The following is a 26,742-nucleotide window of genomic DNA, read 5'->3' as shown; positions in this document are numbered from 1 at the left end:
TTAGTGCCTCGCATATTCGGACAAAAACCCCTTACAGGATTTTTTACATAAACCTTATCCCCCACTTTCCACTGTTGTTGTTTAGTACCATGTTTAGTATTGTATCTTTTTTTGTAATTGTTTTGATGATTTTCTATTCTAAGTCTGAATTGTGGAGTTATGGCTTCACTTTTTCCTCCTCCACCTAACCATGAGGGGAAGAATTTGGTACTTGGTTTCCTGCCCTTTAGAGCAGAAAATGGAGAAATTTTTGTAACTGAATTTGGAGTAGAATGGTACGCCCATAACATGTCTCGAATAGCATTTTCAATGATTATTTGGTTTACACTAGCTAACTGGATGCACTCTTTAATCATGCGGTTGGTCCTTTCGACTAAACCGTTTGCCCTGGGACAATATAGCGCTGTAGTGAGGTGGTGTATGTTTAAAAAGTTAAGAAAATCTTTCATTTTTGATGAAGTTAATTGAACTCCATTGTCAGTGATCAAGGTGGTGGGTATTCCTTCCATAGCAAAAGCATCTTTAAGGAAATTTATAACTGATTCAGTGGTGATTTGGCTTACCATTTTTACATTAATCCAATGCGAGTAATAATCAATCAGTACTAAAGCAAAACGTTTCACAACACCTTTCATGTTGATAGGCCCTATGATGTCTAATGCCAATTTTGTCCAAGGCTTGTCTGGTACAGCCACAGGATATATAGGAGTTTTACGAATAATTTTAGTTTTGTCACTGCACGAACATTTAATGCAATTTTTAACTTCATTTTCTATCATAGAGTCCATATTAGGAAACCAATATCTTTCTCTAACACGAGCTTTTGTGAGGCTCCTGCCTAAATGACCTTCATGAGCCAGATTGATAATTTTGTGTATCAATCCTGCCGGTGGTATTATCTTATCATTTCTTAAAACAAAATTTCCGTTTTCATTTATTTCATGTCTAACCTCCCAATAGTTTTTTAGTGTTTCGTCCAGATCCCTCCTAAATTCCGGCCATCCCTCCTTCGCTAATGTTCTCAATAAGGATAGGGATTCATCCTTATGGTCAGCCAACTTCCATTCTTCTTCACTGATAGCCAGAGTACAAACAACCATTACTGGGTATTCCGGGGTCTCATAGTCTTCATTTATAGTCAACGGTACTCTAGATAGAAAATCCGCAGCACAATTATTATTATCCGGTAGGTACTCAATCTTAAAACAAAAGCTCTCCAGGCCTAAAACCCATCTAGCAATTCTAGGTGTACAGTTGTAGAAACTTTTTGTAGAGAAAACATAAACTAGTGGTTTGTGGTCTGTACGTAAAGTAAATTGTGTACCCCAAAGGAGGAATTTAAAATGTTTTATAGCCCAGAAACAAGCCAGAGCTTCACTTTCAATTACTGAGTAATTGGATTATGCCTTATTTAAAGCCCTAGAAGCAAATGCTACAATTCTCTCTTTACCATCAACCACTTGGGATAAAGTGGCTCCCAAACCTTTTTTGCTCGCGTCAGTAGTAAGAATAGTCTTCCTTTCATGATTGAAAGTACCCAGGAATGGTGCTGTTACAATGGCTTGTTTAATCCTTTGAAATGCAGATTCATGACATTCTATCCATTTGTAAGGTGTGTGTTTTTTTAGTAACTCTCTTAGGTCATATGATATCTCTGAGAATCCCTTGACATATTCTGTCATATACTCAGCAAGGCCTAGAAAAGATTTTAATTCTTCCTTGTTTTTTGGTGCCTCTGCCTTAACAGCTTCCACTAGTGAAGTTTTAGGTTTGAATTCATCTTTAGAAATAGTGTGCCCTAAATAATCAACTGAATCTACTCTAATTTGACACTTATCCTTTCTCAATGTCAAACCCACCATTTTTAGTTTACTAAGTACCTTTTTCAAGTTTGTATCATGTTCCTCTACATTTGCTCCATATATTAAAATGTCATCCTGAAAATATAGAGTCTTAGGGGTATCTTCCAAAACACGTTGCATGATTTTTTGAAACACGGCCGCAGCTGATGCAAGCCCGAATGGCATTCTATTGAACATATACGATCCTAGGGGTGTAGTGAAAGCTGTGAGCCATTTAGAATCTGGGTGAAGTTCAACCTGGTGGTATGCGCTGGAGAGATCCAGCACAGAAAAACATGCTGCCTCCCCCATGGTGCCTAATATTTCATGAATAACAGGAAGTGGATGTCTTTCCACCCAAATGTTTCTGTTCAAATCTCTCAAATCAATGCACACCCTAATGTCGTCACAATTATGTTTCTTGGCAATTACGATGGGAGATAACCATTCTGAACTCTCAATTGGTTGAATAATTCCTAGAGATTCTAGTCTCTTAAATTCCTTTTTAAGAGGGTCTCTAAGTAAGTGTGGAATTTGTCTAGTTTTATGTACTATCGGTTTAGCCTCAGGTTTTAATTTCATTTTATGTTGGAAGCCTGCCAGTAGACCTAACTTTTCAGTAAAAATCTCAGGAAATTCCTGGAAAATCAACTCATTAGAGTTATTTTTGTCCATGAGCAGCACTTGTTCCGGATTATTAGGGTCCAGTTTGATTCCCAACTCCTTCTGATGCTGCCAACCCAGTAAACTGGATCCTTTTTCAACTACATAAACTTTCCCTACAGTGGTACGACCCTTAAATGATATTAAAGCCTTGAACATCCCTTTAAGAGGGATGGGGTCTTTGTTATAACCCTTGGGATTAATGTCTGGTTTTGACAATCTGGCGGACATTTCTTTACCAATACCTTTAAAATCCAGTTCATTTATGATTGTAAAGGGTGAGCAAGAGACAGCGAAAACTGTTACTGGACTGCCATCAAGGGAAATATTACACTGAGGATATTGAAAAGAATTTTCCTGTTCCTTTTTAACCTGCAGTATTATCTTTTTAACTTCCTTGAGAATCATCTACCTTTTTATGCTCATATTGTTTATCAAATTTAGACACCTCCCTACACACTCTGGCAAAATGGCCTTTTTTATTACATTTTCTACATATGGCTGTCCTGGCTTGACAAAAGGTAGAGTTCGCCAAATGAGTGCTGCTCCCACAGCGGTAACATTTTAATCCTGTTGTAGGATTAGTGGTTTTTATAGGTTGTTTACCTCCAGTTTTAATTTTCATAACTTTTTCTTCTTCTGCATTTACCTTAATCTCTGCAACTTGATCAGAAGAAGCAGAAGGAGATCTGATTTCTTGTAAACATAGCTGTGTGTGCTCAATGGATTTTGCTATTTCCACTGCTTCCTGCAGATCAGGTTGTTTTTGTAGTACTTTTTCCTGAATTTTTACATTACTAGTACAACGGACTATTTGGTCTCGAATTAGTGAGTCATTAAGATTCCCAAAGTTACATAATGTACTCAATCCCCTTAGAGCAGCAACGTAATTAGTCACACTCTCTTGTTTGCCTTGGGAACGACAGAAAAATTTATGACGTTCTAAGACCACATTTACTCTGTCTCCAAACTGTTTTTCCAATTTCATATATGTGGTGACATAATCACCCTGTACTTGTCCATCTGGAAAATCAGGTTCAGGTAACGTATCATAAATTTTTCTGCCGTGCGTCCCTAAATTGTGTAACAAAATGTGTTGTTTCCTGAGTGGGTTGAATTTATCTCCACCAATGGCAATTAAATATGATTCAAAAATTTTGAACCATTCTTTCCATGGGATGTTAGGTTCTCCAGTTTCATTTAAAAATGGAATTGGCTGGGACATGCCCGCTGCAGCCATTTCTAAAGGATAGTGTGATTTAAATAGTTATGTATGTATAAAATATAGCAATTACTATGTACTATCAAGTGTATTCTCAAAGTGCAACTATAAACATTAAAAAGTTAGAAAATAAATATAGCAATCATCACATGTTATTAAATCTAAATAGTAACAGTGGAATGCATATTTATGAAGACATTAAAGAAAATGCACAGTCTAGTGTTGCAGCTGATTTAGAGGAAAAGCCCTGAGAACAGTAGGCCGATTTAGAGGAAAAGCCCTGAGAACAGTAGGCCGATTTAGAGGAAAAGCCCTGAGAACAGTACATTTCCCACAATGCCACAAGCAGGAAAGAGCTGTGCCTGTCAGCGTTACCACCAACAGGCTAATATCATTACCAATGCTTCTTAAACGTTCATGCTGTGCCTGTCAGCGTCACAACAATATGCAGGTCCAATTGCTGGAGTAAGACAATTCAGTGAAACTGCATTTGAAACCGAAGTACAGATGATCCTCAACCGTTTCAAAAACTCTACTAAAGCTGAGGTAATTAGCAAAGTACAACCTCTTGTGGATTAAAAGTTAATGAGATATGCTCCTCATGTAATTGTGCGCGCTTCCACACAGTTAAATATAATACGAATGTTCCGTTTCAGAGCTGCCTTTAATAAAATGTCATCAGAAAAAGACCCGTTTATTTTCTTGTGCATTCATTTTGCATTATTGTCAGTATAGACCATTAACTTGTGTTATTTAAAAATAGATCCTCACAGATGAAATACTTGTGTGTGATAGATTGATTTTCTTGACCTTCCCTCTCAGAAAAGGTCGCTGTTCATAACCTGTGCTTGCCTCTCATGAAATAATGCTGGTAAAAGATATGTTTATTTTCCTTTCCTTCCAGGAATATCTGTCATGTGATTGATTGTGTCTTCTTGACCTTTCCTCTCAGAAAAGGTTCATAATGTGTGCTTTATATTTTTTTCCTTGTAAAATTATTGTTGAATTGAAAGGCTAACCTTATGAACTCTTCTTGCCGGTTTAGCTCTTCTTTCTAAATTAACTTTGCCAATATCAGGTTTCGTTTTGTTAACACTATGCTTAATATTTTAAGACTTGAAAAATCAGTAATAGTGCTATCTGCATAGCTGCATTTTGTAGTAAAGTACTTGTTGAATAAATGGGACGATCCTTATGACTCCTAGATTATCCAGTCATTTAATTAAGAATAACAGTACCTTAAGTAAATGGTGGTCACTTTGATGAGGATGCAGCACAAGGGGTAGAGATGAAAGTGCCCCCTTTCGCACTCCAATCGTCGCCAGTGTTATAATGAAAAAATATCAATGGTTCTTTAAAATCACGCTTTATTTTCATCTCCACTTCTCCTCATCAGCTCTTCACATCTCCTCTTCTTTCAGCTCTCTCTCCCAACATTCTATCTTGAACTCCTCTACCTAACAGTCAGAACATTCCATTCTAAAGGGAAGGTGAGGGGGGGAACGTACCACTTATATTTAAATATGTCATAACCTCTAATCTAACAAAATCTGCCTATATAATTACATGTTGCTACCTTAAAATATTACAACTAAATTACAACACATTCCTTTTCCAATTTGCGTATTTATCCAAGCATTCATCAAAGAAATACTCAAATGATTAAATAGTGCATTGACTTCCCAAACAAAGAGGAAAAAAAAACAAAATGTTAATTTTAATGTGAAGGTTTGAGCTTTTTGAAATTCAATTAAGGCCACTCATCTCATTGTCCATACTATATTCTATGTGATGAACTTGCACTGCTTCCACAAATCAATCTACTAACTTAAGTTTTAGTCTACAATGTCAAATTCCTTCACATTTACAGGATGTTTTAAAATGTACAATTTTACATTTTGCTTCTTATTTGTATCACTTCATTAACCTGGTCATATTGTTTAATTTTCTAGTAGCTGCAGACCCCTGAGTAGGCTTTGCGGACCCCAGGGGTCCAGACCACAGGATAAAAACCACTGATCCTTACCATTATTCTTAACCTGATTGTGCCACCCACATAAGTAGCACCATAACCATGTCTTCGGCCTGCCATTGCAAGGCCTGTGTGTGCAGTTTCACTGCCACTTCGACTTGGCATCTAAAAGTGCTTGCCAAGCCTTAAACTCCCCTTTTTCTACATATACGCACCTCTAAGGTAGGCCCTAGGTAACCCATAGGGCAGGGTGCTATGTAGATAAAAGGCAGGACATATACCTGTGTGTTTTATATGTCTTGGTAGTGGAAAACTCCTAAATTCGTTTTACACTTCTGTGAGGCCTGCTCCTTTTATAGGATAGCATTTGGGCTACCCTTATATACTGTTTGAGAGGTAGATTCTGATCAGAAAGGGGTAAACAGGTCATGTTTAGTATGGTCAAAATGGTAATAGAAAATTCTGCTTATTGGTGAGGTTGGATTGTATACTACTATTTCAGAAATGCCACTTTTAGAAAGTGAGCATTTCTCTACACTTAAAATCCATCTGTGCCTTACAGCCTGTCTCCAATCAACGTCTGGGTTGTGCAGGTTGACAGCTCCCTTGTGCAGTCCACCCAGACAACCACAAACACGGGACACTCAGTCACACCTGCACTCATCTACATACTGAATGGGTCTTCCTGTGCTGGAAGGGTGGAGGTGCCTGACACTTACATTTCAAAGGCTAGTGGCCTGACTTCCCACAATTGGCTGCCAAACCCCCCACCTGGGACCCTGGCAGACAGGCCTGTATTGAAAGGGGACCTGATGCACTTCCAAACCACTCTTTGAAGTCTCCCCCACTTCAAAGGAATCTTTGGGTATATAAACTGGTTTCTGACCCCATCAAATCAGACACTTCTGGACCAGATGCTGCAACCTGTCAAGAGGAACTGCCTGGCTGCCAAAAGAACTCACATGGACTGCTCTGCTGTGAAGGACTGCTGCCTTGCTGGCCTCTGACTTTGCTGAGAAGTGCTCTCCAAGGGCTTCGGTTGAGTTTGCCTCAGGGCCAAAAATACTTCATCTCTTCAAGAAAACTCCTTGTGCGCCGAAAATTGATGCACAGCCTGCCGGAAACAACGCACAGCCTGCCCTGCGACAAGCCCGCCTTCCAGAGTGAAGATTGACGCTGCGTTGTGTCCGTAAAATCGACTCACAGCCCTACCAGATCGATGCACAGCCAAGCCGGAATTGCGCAACCTGACTTCCTGAGTGAAGAATCGACGCAGCACCTGCCGAGCAACAGAAAATTTGACGCAACGCCTATCAGATCAATGCAACGCCTGTGACTTCATCCCGCACGCCCAGGATTTCCCTGCATCGTCCCTGAGCGACAAAAGAACCCCGCATTGCAGTGAGGACCCAAGACTGCGTGCCAGATATAGACGCAAAGCCCCTTGCAGCGTGGAGAGAAATGACACATCATCTGTGCCGCATCGGAAAATCCGATGCATACCTCATTTTTCCACGCATACCCTCCTCTGCGGTCTCCGTGGTGTAATTTTGACAGAAACCAGGTATTTTGTGCACACACAAGACAACTGTTGATTTTTAAGATCTAAGACTCTTTTTAATCTTGCAAAAGCGATATTTCAACTTGTGCTTATCGAATCTTTATCATTTTGATCTTAATTTAAATAGATAAATATCATATATTTTCCTAAACCTGTGTGGTGTAATTTTTCACTGTGTTATTGCATGATTTAATGCACAAATACTTTACACCTTGCCTTCTAAGTTAAACCTGACTGCTCAGTGCCAAGTTACCAGAGGGTGGGCGCAGGATAGTTTATATTGTGTGTGACCTACCCTGACTAGGATTGTGGTCCCTGTTTGGAAAAAGGTGAATACCTCTGCCAAATAGAGAAACCATTTCTAACAATGAACATAAAATAAGATTAGGTGCTTCTGCACTTGATTCCTTGTGGGCTGGTTGCTGGTTCCTGGACATCTTCTGTAGGGGGGCTCCCTTCTGGCCTGCTGGTTCCTGTGTTGAACCCTCTCCCTTGTGGTCTTTCACACTGTGCAGGTTGTAGGGTTTGATTTTTGGTCTCTGGTGATTCATGTGGATTTTGGTTCGCTGCTCCGTTGTCTACTTTCGCTCTTGCCAACGGTTTTTCTCTTTCCTCTTCTGTCCCATTTGGATGTATTTTCCCTCCTGCGTTCGGGCAGTGGCTGCTAAGGGGCAGTCTGTGCAAGTCCCTCTGTGGCCATACCAGTGCCCCCCGCTTTGGGCCTCTGGGTCACTTCCGTACTGCAGCTGCCTTAACTTGGGTTTTTTGCAGTTATTAGCAGGCAATTTATTTTGCCCAATGCTGTGAGCTTTGGTTTCTGGTCTTTTGTAGCAGGTTTTTTTGCCGTCTCCCTGTGGCCGGTCTTCGTTGGACTGGCAGTGGGCGTTCCGATGGGTGCTTGCAGGTCTGCTCTGTTGGGTGTTCTCGCTCTGCATGGGTGGTGGCTCGCTGTCTTTCCTGGGATGTTTTGCGCTCGTCCTCTTTGTCCGCTTTTCCTGGTGGCCTGGTTTTTCCCTCAGGCTGTGGCGCGGCCCCAGGGGTGTTGCTCTCCTCTGCCCCTTCGCACTTCTGTTTCGGGGTCTCGCTCTTCTTTGGGCTGTTCCCGGTTTCCTTACTTTCAGTCACTTAGTGGGAGTTCCCTGCCCTTGCCGTTTGAAGGGTTGTGTCAGGGGCCTCGATGTGGGACTCCTGTCTTTCTCTGTGCCTGTGGGGGATTGCCGGTCTTGGTGGTAATAGATGTCTTCTGTCTCTGCCTACTCTGTGATTTCGGAGGATGGAGTGTGCCTGGGATGCTCTGTGAGGCTATGCTCTTCCATGCTCCATTGGTTTCTCATTGTGCCCTTGTCCCACCTCCTTTGCCTGAGATGGGATCTTCTGGTGGTATTCATGTTTCCTTCACCGGTGTCTGCTTGGTGCAGCCAGTTTATCAGGCACTGTCCTCCAGCTTGGGCTGTGGCCAGGTGGGCTTGTCGTTGTCCTCTGGGCCTTTGTATTTGCCTTCCAAGTTGGTCTGGCTTTCCTGGTTTGGGTCCGGTGTGTGGGGGCTCTGGTGTTTTTTTTTTGGTGGTGCCTCAAGGGCTTCCTGCGTCTTGGATCCCTCTGCTGGTGTGGTTGTGGAATGACCTGGTGTGGGGTCTTCCAGTGTTTCCATTTCCACTTGGCTTCCTGGTCCTCCCACTGGGGTTGTTGGGGTGTGGATTTTGACAGCTTGTCCGTTTTCCGGTTTGGCTTTGCTACTATGGGGGTTCCTGTGCTGATGGTTATGTTCTTGTTGATCCTCCTTTGTTCCCCTTGCGGGCATTGCTTTGACGTCTTTTTCCGTTTGGGCGCTGTTCTGTATGTTTCCTTTCTGTTGTGTGTTTTTTGGCCCACGTTGTTCTTATTCCGGTTCCCTCAGTCGTGTTTGTGATCAGACTGGCATTCTTTGGACTTTTTGGTCCTGCTATGATGCAGGTGTGGTCTTCTCCTGCTGCCTTGCATTGGGTTGATTGCTTGGGTCATGATGTTCTGTCCTCTGTCTGCCTAGGAGTTTTTCTTTTCTGGGCACTCTTTTGGATGTGTTTTTTGTGACTCAGTTGTCCATTTCTCCTTTTGCTTGTCATTTCTCATTGGTTACGAAAGAAGCCAAGGGAGGGACAGGAAGTAATGCGTCCATTAGTTACCATTAATGGCATTACTCCTAGTCCTATTCCCTCGCCTTCCTTTGTGTTCCCTCCCGCCCTCCCGGTACGGTTCAACTGAGTCTCTGGTTGACTTGTTTTTGTACAGGAGGTGGAGGGTGTGGGGGTCGTTTTTATTTAGGAAAGGAGGGGTCTATGGCAGGCAAGGGAGCCTCATTGGTTACGAAGGAAGGCGAGAGAGTAGGACTAGGAGTAATGCCATTAACAGTAAGTAACGAACGCATTTATAGAGTCTACTGTTTAAAGGTAAACAAAAGCACATACTACGATTTACAAGGTGCATATATTGCATAGGAATTCAGCAGATTTGTTCTGTGATATATATATATATATATATTTATATATATATCTATACACACACAAAGGTTACAGGACGTTAAGGTTAGGCTCACATTTCACTTGTACAAAGACAGTGAAATTCAGCAGCTATACATACCTGAGCTAACTATAACTTACGCCCCCACAATGCACTGCTTATGACCTCACATTTTACATCACTCATGACATGGTCAGAGACATTACTGATGAGATCGCCGATGACATCCACAGAGAAACTCACACCCCATACAACATCTCATACATCCATTCACGCACCTACACAACCACTCACATACTCAAACACAGACCCATACAAGTACTCGCACAGCTATTCACTCATCCAAAGAGCCAGTCAAACATACTCACTCACTTGTGCAGGAACTCACATAACTACTCAGTCACCCATACAGCCACTCACCCATACAGCTACTTACACACCCACTTACCTATGTATCCACCCACACGCAGCCACACAGCCTCTCAACACAGCCATACAAGCACTCACACATCCGCTTACTCACCCATACATCCATTAACACATACACTTACTCTGCAATACAGGCACTCACACAGCAACTCACTTAACCAAAGAGCCACTCAACAGAAACTCACTCACCCATAGAGCCACATACACAGCTAGTCATTCACTCAGACAGCTATTCAGACATCCACTCACTCACTCATACAGTTACTCATTCACCAACACATACAGCCACTCACTCTCCCAGGCAGCCACTGCCATACCCACTCACTCATTAATATAGTCAATGACATAGCCACCTACCCACACAACTACTCACATACCTACTTATACAACCATACAGGTACTCACTCATTAACTCAAACATCCCTACAGGCACACAGACACCCACTCACACATGGATACACACAGTCACTCACATAGATATGTTAGAAATAGTACCACTCATTAGTAGTACAGAAAGTATATTATTTTTACCTTTGTAGTGGTATATATCCTTAACATTTAAAAACTTTTAGAAAACCCTCACACCCACTGTATGATGTAATCAGTGATGTCATTTGAGATGCCATGTGTGAGTAAATGAGCAACACACAAGGATGATAGATGGAGTGCTGAAACTTTTCATACACCGCCAGTCACAGATCTGGGTTTAATCCATCATTCTTTTGCTCACCATGCCCCCTCCAGTTTGGACCCAGCCATATGCAAATCAGTCTTGACCCTGTTACCCCTGCAAACAGTCCAGTCGAAAGTGCTGGAAACGAGCATCATGGGACCGGTTTTGGGGTATCACCCCTCCTCAGCCAGGCTAGCTTGACTCCAGTGGCACAGTGAGCGAGGGACCCTCGTCTGGGCATAACCTTGCCACTTAGGATGACTTTAGCAAAACACAGGGATGATGGACGGAGTGCTGAAACCTTTCAAACACTCACCACCGTCAAAGATCTGGGTTTAATCCATTGTTCTTTTGCTCACCATGCTCCTCCAGTTTGGACCCAGCCACATGCATATCAAACTTGACCCTGCGTGTGAATGAGCACATAAGTGTCTCAGAGGTCTATGAGTGGGTATGTGAGTGTCTGAGTAGGTCCGTGAGAGGATGTGTCGGTCTCTGAGTGGGTACACCTCAGTGTGTTGGTCATTGAGTACATGAGTATCTGAGTGGGTCTATGAGTAGGTGCGTGAGCCTGAGTGGGTCTGCGAGTGGGTGCATGAATGTCTGAGAGGGTCTGTGAGTGGGTGCATGAATGTCTGAGTGAGTGTATGAGTGCATCTGTGAGTTGGTGTGTCAGTAGCTGCACGAGTGACTCAGCCACGAAGTAACTGCACCTGACTGTTTATCCAAGAAGAGTTCACAGCTTTGCACAAAATGTCCACCCAACTGAGGTACTTTCTTCTGGTTAGTTATTAAGTGCTACCTTTTTGGCTAAATGTCCAGTGTGTGGTCTACACTACAGCTGCATAATGGACCACAAGTAAATGTCTCCAGCGACCTTGAGTGCATGTGGCAATGTGATTGTTCCTCGTGTCTTTCTCCAGAATTCTGATAACATGAATCATCTTACAGAGAGGCCAACAAGACTACAAAGACGTAAATTGCCACCAAACCACGGTCCTTCCTCTAAGCTATATTACCTAAATGCTTCTTTGTTTGGTGGTGTTATCTAGATACACCTCGTCATCAAAAACGCACCACCAATATCGTCTGTCAAAGCTCCCAAGTCAGAGCAAACAGCTATGTCCTGGGGGTGGGGACACCGGGACACAGCAAGAACCAATCCTAGGGGGTGGCAGTCCCCAAGGCCATTATTGGCTTCACTAGGAGGGGACATGCAGCCTGCTACAACGTTTAACTTCGGCCCGGGGAGGTGGTGGTCCCCTGGGCCTTATGGGCCTCCCCCATATAAAGTAAAGATTTAGCCCATAGATGGTGAAGGTTACTGGGGCTGCGGGGGAATCGTGGGCCCCCTGCACAAATTCTGTATTTAGCCCCAGGGAGGTGGGAGTCCCTGGGGTTACGGGGGTGGCCGTACAGGCCTCCGCCATATAAAATAAAGATTTTGTCCTGGGGAGGGGGTGGTCGCGGAGGGGGAAAGGGTTGGGGGGTGTCCACCCCCACATTTTTGGCTAATCGCCCTGGGAAGGCGGTGGTCCATGAGGCTAACATAAGCCCTAGGAAGGGGGCCTGTGCGCCCCATGCTTTTTCAATCCTCCTATGCCCCAGAGACCTGGCTCACTGGAGAGCCAAATAAAAGAAAAGGGCAGGAGACTGGCTTTTTTTTTTTTTTTTGTTTTTTTTTATCTCATAAAAATCTACGGATCCTGGTCTGTCGATTTTCCCAATAGTTTTTAAAGAAAATGCTTTTAGCCCTGGCGAGGTCCGTAAGGGACACCTTGGCAAAGGCAAGGGGCCCAGGGTGACCCTACCCTGGTTCCTTCTCTTTTTTTGAGGGACTTGGTGTAAGCTGAGCCCCAAGATGGCTGCAAAAGATTCCTTGTTGAAGTGTTGGCAGCCAATCTGATATCAGCACAGGGACAGTTGGATCTGCAGAGGATCAGAGTCCCTGGATATCTATATTTTTTAATCTCTAACTACTCCAAAACTACTGAACGGATTTACACCAAATAAAAGAAAAGCACACTTGCTGGCTACTCCTAGCTTTCTGCCAAATTTGGAGTAATTCAATCCAGTGGTCCGGCCTGTACTCGTGTTCAAAATCACTGTGGGAAAATGGATAGGGAAAACACATTTTGGGACCCTCTTTTTCTCGGCCCTCGCTTGACGGATCACCCTACAACTTTCAGGACAGCAGCTGAACCCAATGAAGTATACGTTTTGAAAATTTTACGAATTAAGAAGAATTGTATAGCAGCGCCAAAGTTATTAACATAAAATGCTCTTCCTATGGAAACAAGGTCCTAACTAGAACTACCTACTGGCAACCACTAGAAGGTTATATACATACATATATATATATATATATATATATATATATATATATATATATATATATAGGTACAGACGCACACATATATATTCACAGAAAAAACAAAGGTTAATGAAATGTTATAGTTAGGCTCACATTTCACTCATACAAAACTAGTGAAATTCAGCAGTTATAGTTACCTGAGCTAACTATAACTTACGCCCGCAATGCACTGCTTATGACCTGACATGTTACATCTATTAGCTGACAAAGCTCCTGCCAACTCAGAGCAAACAGCTATGTCCCGGGGGTGGGCACTCCACGACATAGCAGGAGCTGGCCAGGGAGGTGGCGGCCCTTGGGGCAGCTGGGGGGCCGCACAGGGCCATGCATAAATTCTGTATTTAGCCACGGAGAGATGGAGTTCTCCGGGACAGGTCTCCCTAAGATTTTTCCCCCAAGACATAGTGGTCCCTGGGTGTGGGGATGCCCCTCAGACACTACCAGAGCAAAAAAGCATTTTTTTAAATTCACAGCAAAAATTGTGAATATTCACAAATTTCTCTATGAATTAAAAAACAAATAAGCGCTGCCTTCAAAGCTTGATTTTAATGTTTTCCCTAGATCCCGGAGGCATGTTGGCTGATAAAAAAAAATGAGGAGGTGGCACATAGGGCCTCCCTCAGAGGCAGTGCTTAATTTGTGTAAAAGAAAAACATGAAGTGCTAGGGCCCCTATAGGAAGGCCACTACAGCCTGCATCATACCCCTGGTAGCGCTGCCAATGACAGTATCAACATAAACACCTAATTAACACACTCCTACAAGTGTGACAATTCTGACTATGTCAGGCCACAAAAAGCTATAATAATAGCATGAAAGGCTGGTATTATTCATTTTCGATGTAATTTGACTTAATAAACACAGTTGTTGTGCTCATTTCAAAATTAAACAGACAGAGCAACCATGTGGTGGACTGTCACTAGAGCAGGTGTTGACAATTAAGTGCCAGTGCCGAGCACCGGAAACCACTGACTCAAATTAGGCACTGCTCCTAGAGCGCTAGAAAGTCCCAGGGATCACTTCCTCTCTAGGGCTACATGTGAAAGATATGCAGGGGACCGTGCGCACCACCCCAGGTCCTGGGACCACCACCACCCCAGGGCTACATAATAAAATGAATAGGGGGGCCCTGAGGACCACCACCTCCCAGGGGCTATATATGATAACTATTTGGGGGGCTGTGCGGACCTCCCCGGCCCCACCACATCCCTGAGGCCATTTAAAGAAAAAGAATGGGGGGCTCTACTGACCCCCCCAACTCCCTAGCCAAGGGGACCACCACCTCCCCCCACCCAGCCCGTACTAAACAAAAGAGGGGGCCATTTATGACCCTGAGTGTCGCCACCCCCAAAGGCAAGTTCCTGCTACCTCCCGAGGTGCCCACCCTCAGAGCACCTCGGGAGGTAGCAGGATAACAGCTCCCGCCAAGCAAAGGAAAACACTCTGCTTCCAGCAACAGTAGCTAAAAAATGCAACTGCTTGTTGGAAGCTGAAATTTCATCACTCTTCCTCCCTGCAGACATGCAGGCAAGGAAAGAGATGAAAGTATTGTTCCTGCACGTCGGGAGCCTCATTTCCAGCAGCTGCCTGCATGCAGGAGCAATGCCGGCTCCCGCGGTGCCCGAGAATTGTTTTTAAAAACTGCATCCTGCCTTGCGTATTTATAAAATAGATAAATATGCAGGGCAAGATTCATTCTAGCACAAAGTTCAGTTCAGTTCAGAGAAACTAGATCTCAACTGGAAGCACTTACAAATTAAAACAAAGCAGGTTCCCACACTAAAGCTCCAATTTTGTAAATTACTGATCACCCTAACTTTGTGTGCATGGCCAAGGAAAAGGAAGTGTGTTTCCTCTGCATTTCCAAAGTGAAAAGTTGTTTGTATACCTTAAATAAGTTGTCTGTACTGTTGCTTTTTTTGATCGCAATATCTCATGTAGTGACTGGGACGAGTGGGTTCTTTCTTGTTGTCTGCTGCTGGGACTAGAGATTCTCCCTTCAAAAGACTACAAAGTCTGGAAAATGTCCTAAAAGCCCAACCCTTTTGGCCCGACCTATATACAATAGTGATATGGAACGTTTTCCTTCACTTTTCTAAGAAAAATGGACAGCTTACTAAAAGGTCCCCCCTCAAATGCGTTTCCCACCGATTGTGGAGACACATTCTTGATGAACATGAATAGGATCACATCTCCACCAAACAAAGAAGCACTTCATGAGTGCTGTGGGGTAGGCCGCATGTCAGGCTCTGCCGCCAGCCCTGCTGCACCAAAGGCCATGTTTGGCACAGGGTTGGGTGGTTGTAGGGGGCTGGCTGCAGGTTGGATTAACATAAAGCAATTAAAATTAAAATTTAAAAAGTATAGAAATTCACATAAAAACAAAGGCTACAGGTACATTATAGTTAGGAAACAGAATTAAAAACAAACTTTTGCTCCTAGGGGTCATCCGACATGCAGAGCACAGGAAATACCTCTGGTGCAGGCACCACATGGATTTTCTTAAAACAGAAACAGCCTCGGGAGGTGGGAGAAAGCTTTTCCGCCTCCTGATGCTATTTCTTCTGTTTTCAGAGAAATGACATAAGCTGAAAACGAACTTGAAATGAACCGATCCGCTCATTTCACTTTCTCTGCATCAGTGTTCATGGAGCTAACACAGCCCCCTGAGCACAGATCCAGACCGAAGAGGTAGCGTTGGAAAGGGAAGAATCTCCCCTTTCCATTGGTACCCCTACCAAGTAGATCCCTGCTCGGGGATCGTTGCAGAAGGGTGATCCCCAAGCAGGGATCCATACACTAGACATCTGGGAGGAAGAAGCGGCCCTTGGGCAAGGGCTTTTGATCTTCCTATTTTTTTACGGGCAAGTTCAGTCTTTCTGGCAGTAGACCCTGACCTGACTACACCACCCCCTCCAAGCCCTCCCCCTGGGGAGAGTGGAAAGCCAACCAGTCACCAGGTATTGTTTTTATATGTTTATAGGGGTGGGAGATACCCTAAATGGGCATTAAAATGCCACACCCCTCCCAATTAGCAGCACAGACTCTCTGTCCTCCCTGGGGGGTGGGGGGGGAGACAATAGCCCCAGATCTGCCACCCAGGGGTCAGAAATGGTACTAGCCACCAGGGTTTTTTTTTTTAATAAAGAGGGGTGGGGGCTGCCCACCATGGCCATGCCCCCACCCCACATGAATGTGGACCAAAGTCTTTCTGCAGAAAACTCACTAGGCACCAGGGATTTTTTTTTAATATGTAGGGGTGGGGGCTGGCCAAAATGGGAATGCCAATGCCTCCACCACTCTCAAACACAAATTGGAACACTCTCCCTGCCCCTCCTGGGTGGCAGATGGGGGTTATTACCCCAGATCTGCCCTTCTGGGGGAGCAGAAAGCCCACCAGACACCAGGGACTATTTTTATTTTTAGTGTAGGGGTGGGGGCTGCCCAAAATGGGCATGCCAATTCCCCCCCAAAAAAATGCCACCGTTTTTCTGTCCCCCAGGGGGGGATGGGGATTACTACTCTCGATTTGCAACCCCGCACCCCTTCCAGGGGGAGCAGAAAACCCACTAGACATCAGGGACTTTTTTTTTTTGTTTTTTTAAAGGGGTAATGGCATGGCCATGCCCCCAACCCAAATAAATGTGGGCAAACTGTTTCTGCCCCCCTGGGGAGCAGATGGGTAATCACCCCTGATCTACCCCCTATGGAGGCAGATAGCCCACTAGACACCAGGGAATTAAAAATACAAAAAATAGAGGGATGGGGCTGCCCTTTTTTGGTATTGATTTTATATATGGGCCAAGACAGCTTGACTAACTCCCAATATCATCCCACTTGCAATGGCGAGCAGCTGCACTTTTTGGACTTCGGTATGCTGCCACCAGTATGCTGCCACCTGGAAAAACCTATCAGACCCAGACACTTCTGAGAACTAAACATCTGGGGGAGTCCAGGGTGGTGTGCTTCTCCTGCACCCTGGACCATTTTCTTACCCACAATGCCCTGCAAACCTCCAATTTTGCCTGAGATTATGCATTTTCCCTATATTTCTGTGATGGAAACTTCTAGAATCTGCATGAATCCACAAAATTCCTACCACTTAGCATTGTCCCATCTATACTGATAAAATTTCTGCCCCACTTATCTAGGTGCCCAAAGCAGAGTCAGCCTAAAAACGTATGAAAAAACCCTGTCCTTTTGCATCCGCTTTAGTACCCCTCAGTTTTTCATTTTATATGTTTTTAGGCTGTCTTTGCTTTGGGCACCCACACATGTGAGGTATTATTTTTATCGGGTGACTGTGGAAAATGCTGGATGATAGGAAGTGTGACTTTTTATCTAAATTTTAGTTTGCAGGGGATCCTTGGTAATAAAACACTGGGGAAATCAAAGCAAGCCGCATCTCTCTGGACTCCCCCAGGTGTCTAGTTTTCAGAAATGCCTGGGTTTGGTACATTTCCCTAGGTGGCCGAAGAGCCTGGGACCAAAAACGCAGGTGCCCCCTATCTATGAAAAAACAACTTGATTTTGCAAGGGGGTACCTACGTTATTGGTCCCGGGCTCAACGGCCATCTAGGGAAACCTACCAAACCCAGGTATTTCTGAAAACTAGACAACTGGGGGAGTCCAGGGAGGTGTGGCTTGCATGGATTCCCCAATGTTTCCTTACCCAGGATCCTCTGCAAACCTCAAATTTAGCTAAAAGAAAATCACATTTTCCTCATATTTCTGTGTGGGATCACCACACCAGCTCAAATTTTTTACCACCTTGCGCACCCCTTGGACTCACAATAAAAACTTGCAGAATTAATCTGAATTTGCTAAACTTACTGTTCCACTGTAGGAAGCTACTTTTCAGTATTCCAGGTATCACTCCTGGCCTCCCATGTGAGTGTGAGGGCTGTTGTCAGAAGACATGCCATTAGTGACACAACAGATAGCACTTAATCAGCTACCTGCTGGTTATGTATGACTCAATGCAAAATAGCCAAACTAGTCCTTTTTGTAATATATGTTCACCCCAAATGCAATATTGTCACACCCACAGTCTAGTGCTTTATGCATGTCTCCGCTACTTTTAAAGTGGCAAATCAGTGTGTATTAGCCCAGATGATAAATATATGGAGTTTGTTTGGTCCAAATATGGATCAATAGTAAACCCATAAGAACTAGAGGCTACAGCTCAGTTTATCTGACTCATTTCATGCTACTGTCATAACAAAGACTTTTATGTAAACTTTTCTTTTCACATTAGCCAAGCTCTACACTTACCGAAATAGAATCTTGTTTGCTTCCACAATTTTCACAGTAACACCGATTCTCACCCTCAAATCGAAGCTTCTTGAGAAAACTATCTATAGCTGCTTGCTGCAAGAGGAAAAAAACATGTTTTAATTCAAAACCTTACAGCTGGCCAGATTTTGAGCAAACATGTTAGTGGTATACTGGGTAGCAGGAAACCAGTTGTGACCATTTCCTAACTTAAGTGTGGATGTACGCATCTTCAGTGATGTTAACCAATGGATTGACACGATAGCAGCCACATAAGTTGAGATATGTTTGAGGTTCTTCCTCTCACCTCTAATATGATGAATCTAAAACCATTGTATTACATGTATCTAGTCGACCTACATAGTTATGTGATTTAATTTTCGTTTTCATTACACAGCGATGAGGCTATATCTATGAAAAAGGTTCAATCCCTCTCATTGGAGCGGTGGAATGCTACTCTATCTTTTCAGCCTCTCTTTGGCTATCATACTTTTCTTAAGTTAAAATCCAAATTGAATAATGCCAACGCAAGTAAAGGAGAGAGTAAACTTGCCACATGTAGATTGCATTTGCCATAAAAATGATCAGGTTCCCTTTAAAAAAAAAATCTGAAGGTTGAGGACTCGAAATGCTTCTAAAGCTTTGTTTTTACTGGTTTCCAATATCTTTTAATTTCAGAACCTTGCTTTGTTATAAATCTGACACAAAAAGAAAAGTTTAAAACAGTTATGAAATTCTGAATAAGATTTGGCAACTATACATTTTTGCGATCATTTTAACGTTGAGTTCAAACAATCAGAACAACCCTTAAGAAAGCAAAAGAGAATAAATATAGGGTGGAGAGATGGTAGAAAGCAAGAGAAAGAGGTTGGCAAGAGGTAAGCCTTTTTTACTAGGGCCCATTGTTTTTAGAGGTGTTATTTCAATGGCAGCATGCCTTCACTGTGTAGATCAGTGCTTCCCAAATGTTTTAGAACCACAACCCACTTTTTAGTACTATCCGTGACCCACCTAGCTTCAATGGCAATGCGACTAGGAATTTTTTAATGCAATATAGCATGGTGTGAAAGCGAACTGTTATTTGCAGACAGCACATTTTCCATCAATATGGTCACTATATTTGCACATATATGCAGTTGTTTATATACAACTATATTGCACACAAATGATAATGTGTGGAAATCGGGTTTCAATGAATATTTATTACCTTTGCATCACCAAGTAAAGAGTCTTGAATTGTTCTGATCATAATAACATCTTTATATCCATCACACTTAAGAATTACAAGAAATGTGTTTCTTTGTGCTTTCCTAACTGCTGAATGTGTACAATTTGTTTACAGGGATTTACATTTTGTTGCATGCTAAAAAAAGATTTCATCCTCCAGCATCCCTTTTACAATTCATGTACGCCAGCAGGATTGACACATAATTCACTATATTTTTCTTTCTCTGTTTGCAAAGTGAGAAGTAACACCAGTCTCTGTGTTACAAAGAACGTGTTGGAAGCTGGCTCTTTATATAGTGGACCAAAATGAGGTACACTCTGCAAAGAGCACAGGCAAATCCCAAAGGTATCAGAGAGGCAAAATAGACATCCCACATGTTCTCTTCTGTGCTAGTGTGGGCGAGCAGTTAGGCATACCAGAGCGTTGTGCAAAGCATGTAAGGCACACACATCGGCAGTAGGTGAGACACACACTCAATAATGGAATCCAACACCAATTCATAAAAATAACACATACTTTTATATAAATTTAGATACAAAGATCACCGGAATCAATTGAGCACTTTTCAAGTTATTAATTTTGAGAGTTTGCAAAAGTTGACAGTGCATTTTTCTGATGCAGCAATATTATCCTATAGAGGAAGAAGAAGCACTGCATACAGTTTTAGTACATCAACTTACAGGGCCAATCTCCTGGACTTGAGCTACGTATGGGGCAAGATCCAAGGCATCACCAACAGGTCACCTCAGGCTGCACTGGGGAAGCCAGGTGCAGTTCAGTGTGGGGTCCCCTATGTAAATCTATGGAGATCAGTCTGTCACAAAGTTGAAAGTCCAGTCCTTGCGAACCACTAAAGGGGTTCAGCAGGCTTCTTGTCCTGTCCTTTTGTGTCCAGTGAAGATCTGAGGTCATGCTATCAGGGTGTCCCTTAAATACTCAATTTAGGGGGCGTTACGGGGATTTAAGGGTAGTAGCCAATGGGTTACTTCCCCTTGGGGACACTATACCCTTTAGATGCCCACTTCTTTTGGGAAGTGGGCCACACAGTGTCCCATAATTCCTAATTCCACCACACACAAGATGGTGGAATTCCCAAAGCTGTGTTCACTTTAGGCTGGTCACCTTAGGGGGTGCGTCTAGCCTGGCAGTGCAACATGCCTCCTACATAGCTAATTTTCACGCCTGCCCAGCTGCCAAATGGGCCCAGGGGCAGCATCTCCCTCTGAGGAGAGCCAGATCTGCATACCAAAGGCGATGGGCTCCTTTGAAGCTTCATACCTTGGAATACAGATCTGCTAGTCAGTCAGCCCATCAGTAATTGGAGTGTTTTCAGGGGGCACCTCTAAGGTGCCCTCTGAGTGGACGCATTTATTTATCCATCGCTGGTATCAGTGAGGGTTTATTGATACCATGTGTTTAATACCAAACATCCCTAGTTTGAGTGAAGCCATCATGTAGCTGGGGCACTCATATTGACCAGTGTCCAGCACATGTATTCAAAAATGGCTTCCCTGTACACTTAGGGGGTCATTCTGACCAGGGTCGGCGGGAGCACCGCCGACAGACCGGCGGTGCCCCGCAGGGCATTCTGACCGCGGCGGTTCGGCCGCGGTCAGATGCGGGAAACCGGCGGTCTCCCGCCGGTTTCCCGCTGCCCTGCAGAATCCTCCATGGCGGCGGAGCGCGCTCCGCCGCCATGGGGATTCTGACACCCCCTACCGCCATCCTGTTCCTGGCGGGACTCCCGCCAGGAACAGGATGGCGGTAGGGGGTGCCGCGGGGCCCCTGGGGGCCCCTGCAGTGCCCATGCCAATGGCATGGGCACTGCAGGGGCCCCCGTAAGAGGGCCCCACAAAGTATTTCAGTGTCTGCTATGCAGACACTGAAATACGCGACGGGTGCCACTGCACCCGTCGCACCTTCCCAGTACGCCGGCTCAATTCTGAGCCGGCGTCCTCGTGGGAAGGTTGATTTGCCTGGGCTGGCGGGCGGCCTTTTGGCGGCCGCCCGCCAGCCCAGGGCAAATCCCAAAATACCCTCAGCGGTCTTTCGACCGCGGAACGGTATTTTGGTGGGGGAACTTTGGCGGGCGGCCTCCGCCGCCCGCCGAAGTTAGAATCACCCCCTTAGTGTCTAAGAATCTGCAAAGTCATATCAGGGGCAGAGCTGCTCTTGCAGATATGTCCACATATGTAATAGAATGCACCCTGCCTTCAGGCTGTAGGACATGCTGTAGGATTTTATGATGGAACCATGCATGCCAGAAAAACGCATGCCTTAACATAGTTGTCGGAACCACGACTGCATCATTTCCATGCATGACTTTACCACACATGCCTTCACAATGAATTTCGTTATAAAAGCATGCCTAGTAAAGCCATGTGTGGAAACAACGCAGTCATGGTTCTGTCATGCAACCCCACCCGCCCTGAGGCAAAAAACGACCCCCACACCTACTACTTAACCTACCCCAACCCCCACACCCGCCTTGAGCCCTAAAGAAAAATTCTATAACCCCTACCCCACCTCTATAAACTAAAGTACCTCAACTCCCCCACACTCCCTGAACCCTATGAAAAAACAACCCGATCCCCTCCCCTGCCCCATAAAACTAAACTAACCCAACACCCCCACCCGCCCTGAGCCCTAAAAAAAAAAAAAAAAAAAACTACTCTGAATCCAAACCCCGCCCTCTAAAAAGTAAACTACCCTGACCCCCATCTGCCCTGAGCCCTAAAAAAAAGAAACACCTGACCCACCCACCCCTAAAACTAAACTGTCCTGACACCGCCCACCATCCAATTGCCCTAAAACCTCCCCAAATAAGTAAACTACCTGACCCCCCCACCCATCCAAAGCCTAAAAAAAACTAAAAAAAAAAACTATCCCGACCCACCACCCCTGCACCTTAAAACTAAAGTACCCCAACACCCCCACCCAACCTAAGCCCTAAATCCGCCCCACCACTAAAACTATCCACCAACCCTGCCCAAAACCCTTACCTCAACGTGTCCTCTCCCAATCTCTCTCTCCTCCCTCTCTTCCTTAAACCTTTCTCCATCCCTTTAAAAATAAACTACCCTGCCCCCAACCCTAAGCCCTACATAAAACATAAATGACCTAAACCCCCTCCATCCTTCCCCCCCCAAAAAAAACAACGCCTATCCTAATCCCTTAAAAGAAATACCCAAACCGCCCCCCAACCCGGCCCTTAAAAAAAAAAAAAAAAGCCCACCCGACCCCCCACCTACCCCAATCCCTTAATCCACCCCCACCTCTACCCCAGCCCCACTTGCCTCACTACGTCCTCTCCCAAACACCACATGACTTTTACTGAGCCTTAACCACGCATATATGTGGAGTTCAGCACATGCATGTTTAAGGCACAGAAAAAGTAATGCGTTGTTCAGGCAAGTGTGGTTACGCTTGCGTGGGAAACGTCAACTTCCATAAGGATGCGTTGTTAAGGACAGCTCCCCTGCTGTAGGGGTGACTTTACAAATATTACATGCATTGTTTAGGGGCATGGCACACAGGCTGTGTGCCATGTCATGTTTTCACTTTTTGGAGCACCTTGTCAGGCACCCTGCAGTGGCAGTCTGCAGGACTTTGGTGCTGAGTCCCTTAGAGTGGCACAAGCTGTGCTGCAGCTCTTAGGGACCCTCTGCAGTACCTAGGTCCTAGGTAACAGTGGCACCACTTACTAGGGACTTATAAAAGTTGCTACAGGGCCTGGACACTTGTGGATCAAGTGACTAGGTGTCTTGTTTTGGGGAAGGAACACTGACACTGGGGACCCGGTTAGCAGGAACCCAGTGCACTTCAGTCAAGATTGCATCAAAAACCAGGCAAAAAGTTGGTGGGTACTACAACCAGAACCCAGCTTCCTACAATAAGAAGCAGAAGACAGCCTGACATTTGATTTTCATCCTTGAAGTGCAGAAAATGTGACAAAAAATACAGAATTTAAAGGCATCTTTATTAATGACCTGTAGATATACATCCAAAACAACACAGTCATTCTTACAGCTGTTAGCAAAATAAAACGTATTCAGTAGCAGGCTTTCACTTTGCCTGACATAGCTTATCAGTGCACAGCGTGAAAGGTGCAACTGTTTCAATTGATTTCCCCAGTTACAAAGTATCTTTTGGAATGGCTGTTAGAAGATGATCAGCCAGGTTTAGGTTATTTTCTATGGGCAAGGTTCTGTGAGTTTACTGTGCGGAACAAACAGTACCCAAATTCTCTGAAGGATAACTGAAGTTTGGTACATTTGTCTAGTTCTTTTTGGATCATGTCCATAAAATGGCAAATTTCAGCATATCTAAACCTTAACACAAATCTCACATTACAAGTTACAATTAGTTGTTGTTAAAGAAGCATTATTTGTTTCAATTTCTGGAACATATTTTATAGACATTTCAGTTAATATAACCACTAATAATTACTTTAAACTTATGTGGAAATATCAGACTTCTTTTGTGATAACTCCTCATACTGATTCTTATGAAACGTTCAGGGCATGCTTTGTATCTGGTTTGTGGCCATAATATCAATAATCAGTATTATGGGGTGAAGGTATTTGTTAGTTCTGTTCCCATTGCATCTGTGGTAGTGTTCACATCATGGACCCCAGATATTTGTGTGTTTTTTGGATAACCCCATGATTGATATATTGGTGCCTTCATCAATGAGAAACTGACCATGTCCCGACAATTCATCTATCGACTGAGCAGAGGTTGACTGCCAATATTTGTTCAGCTCTCTCTTCACAAGCAGAAAGTTCAACTTGTTGTTGGCCCCTCTAGAATGATTAACCCTCCACCAATCCTACCAAAACTGCCTTGGGATCCAGTGCTACCTGGATACCCACTACTGCTGAAAGAGTGTGCACAACCTCCTTTAAGTATTCTTGTGTCAGGGCACACACCCACACGGTGCGCAGGAAAGCGCCTGCTAGGTAGGACCATCTCAGGCAGTTTGGTAGGGTCTTTCTGTTCATGTGCCACAACTGGTGTGTATTACACCCTATGGTGGTAGATGAATTGGATTAATCTAAGTTTTGTCATAATTGCAACTTTCCAGGGCACCATCTTGGGTTATACGCACCCTTGGTATTCCCTTACTTTTAAGAATTTACCTAGAGCAGGCTAAAGTCTGTGGGCCTGATTTACAAAGGTAAACTTACTCTTTGGTGTAAGTCTATGTTTATTTTGGAATTCACAAACTCAGATATGATAGTAAGTTCTCAAATGCGGAGACTCTGGAATCGGGGCAGAAAACTCAGCACATTTCAAAAGATCCCTATCTTTTTATGTGAGGAGTATTCAGTCCCAGCTGCAGAGACAATACAGTCGTAAATTTACCATTAAATCAGACTTTGTGAATTCCAAAACCAACGTAATCTTACACAAAAGTGTATGTTTATCTTTGTGAATCAAGCGAGGGATTTCATCTGTGTTGGGAATGTGTAAAGCATGTCTAACCTGTAGATGTTTGTAGAATGGTGATTTGTGAATGTCAAAGTCTGTCACAAGATCTGCAAATTATTTGATAATATCATTTTCCCAAATAGCTCCCACTTTGGAAATGCCCATCAGTCACAGGAGCAGCCGGCTTGGATATGCCTTTACCCATGCCAGCAAGGTGAATGGCCACAGAGGTGTTTTTTATTATTTTCCCTGTCCATCTATTCCTGTTTAGTGCTCCCTACCCACCGGATATTACTATTTGTTTAGTTGAGGGAGAGGGTTCAATTAGGTTGTGGCCATAAAGCAAGCTCTGATGGATGTTTCTTCAACCAGAGTTGCCCACTTTACAGTTTGCTTCTAAAAATTATGTTTGATGGTTGCACGTTTTATTTTCCACAGTAATTACAGGGATTATTATTCTTCTATTAGAAAGCTTCACTCAGTCCTATCTCAGTGTGTAGGATATATTGTCTGGGCCTTTTCCTCATAATCCTCTTAAATCCCACTTGACATGTTCCATAATCTATACATTCAGAGCTCATTCTCCATGCAGTGGTCATGGATATGGGTCTCCTGATATCGAAACGCAACCCTATAGAAGCACTATATGAGAAAAAGACTGACAACCCCCTATTAAAGGACTATGGAGCAGGCAGGGGCTACTGGGCTCAACTGTATGGGTTGAGACTAGTGCTTAATTTGTGCATGGTTTGCTAGTACTCTGCACCAGCACTCATTTCGTAACACCAGCAAATATTTATGAAAGTTTAACACATGGTGGTGCCTTCAGCCTATTTTCTTTAAGGACCAGGAGGAAAGTGTTTACCAAATTCAATGTATGATTTAAAAAATTAATAATACCAGTGTGCTCAGGCTGTTCATATGGATTTGGGTCACCTAATATAGTCCAAAATGTTACACTTGAATGAATGTAATGGTAAGTAGGTGTCAATGGTAGTGGTATTTGACAGCACGGGTATGGGGACCTTTGGAGGTGCAAGCTGTGGGAGCTGCCTGAGAAACATCTTGGGCCCTGGTACCTATTATTTTACAAGTCAGCACTGGTTGAGGCTTTTTGCTGCTGCTGTCCCCTATAATCTGATTGCCCAATCCAATGCGTTATTTTGGTAAGAAAGGAAGTATTTAGTACACAGCAAAACTTCTTTTGGTAAGCAAAGAAGTATTTAGTACACATGCAAGGTATAATACAGCACACTGAAGGATACACTCTAATGACATGATTATGATCTAAGGCATTATTTAATGTCCTTGATAAAAAAGAATACTACAGAGTACGTTATTTATCAGGTGCGATAAATAACGCCTATTACGAGTTCACGGGAAATAACATGGAGATGTTGGCGTTTAACACACCAAAACCTTCATGATACAGTAAATATTGCTTGCTTCGCCCTGTTAAATTTCAGCAGGCTTGACCTGGCGAAATGTAACCAAGAATTACTTATTTAAAGCATCTGAGAATTATTGGATGCTTTAAATACCTTCAAACTCATAATTCCAACCCACGTGAAAGCAAG

At 43.7% G+C, this 26,742-nt stretch overlaps 1 protein-coding gene across 5 annotated transcripts in view; it reads right to left on the bottom strand.

The window, feature by feature from the left end:
- Window positions 1-26,742, bottom strand: part of LOC138265788 (ubiquitin carboxyl-terminal hydrolase 50-like) — a 384,629-nt gene that overhangs the window by 133,383 nt on the left and 224,504 nt on the right. For all 5 annotated transcript variants that reach the window (XM_069213817.1, XM_069213818.1, XM_069213819.1 and 2 more), the window contains one exon: window positions 18,505-18,600. In XM_069213817.1, coding sequence (XP_069069918.1) covers window positions 18,505-18,600 — 96 coding nt within the window. The remainder of the gene's footprint in view (window positions 1-18,504; window positions 18,601-26,742) is intronic.

This window comes from Pleurodeles waltl, chromosome 11 (assembly GCF_031143425.1).
Source record: "Pleurodeles waltl isolate 20211129_DDA chromosome 11, aPleWal1.hap1.20221129, whole genome shotgun sequence".
NCBI classification, from domain to species: Eukaryota; Metazoa; Chordata; class Amphibia; order Caudata; family Salamandridae; genus Pleurodeles; species Pleurodeles waltl.
Note: the sequence above shows the minus strand (reverse complement) of the source record. Positions and strands in the feature narration are given on the sequence as shown.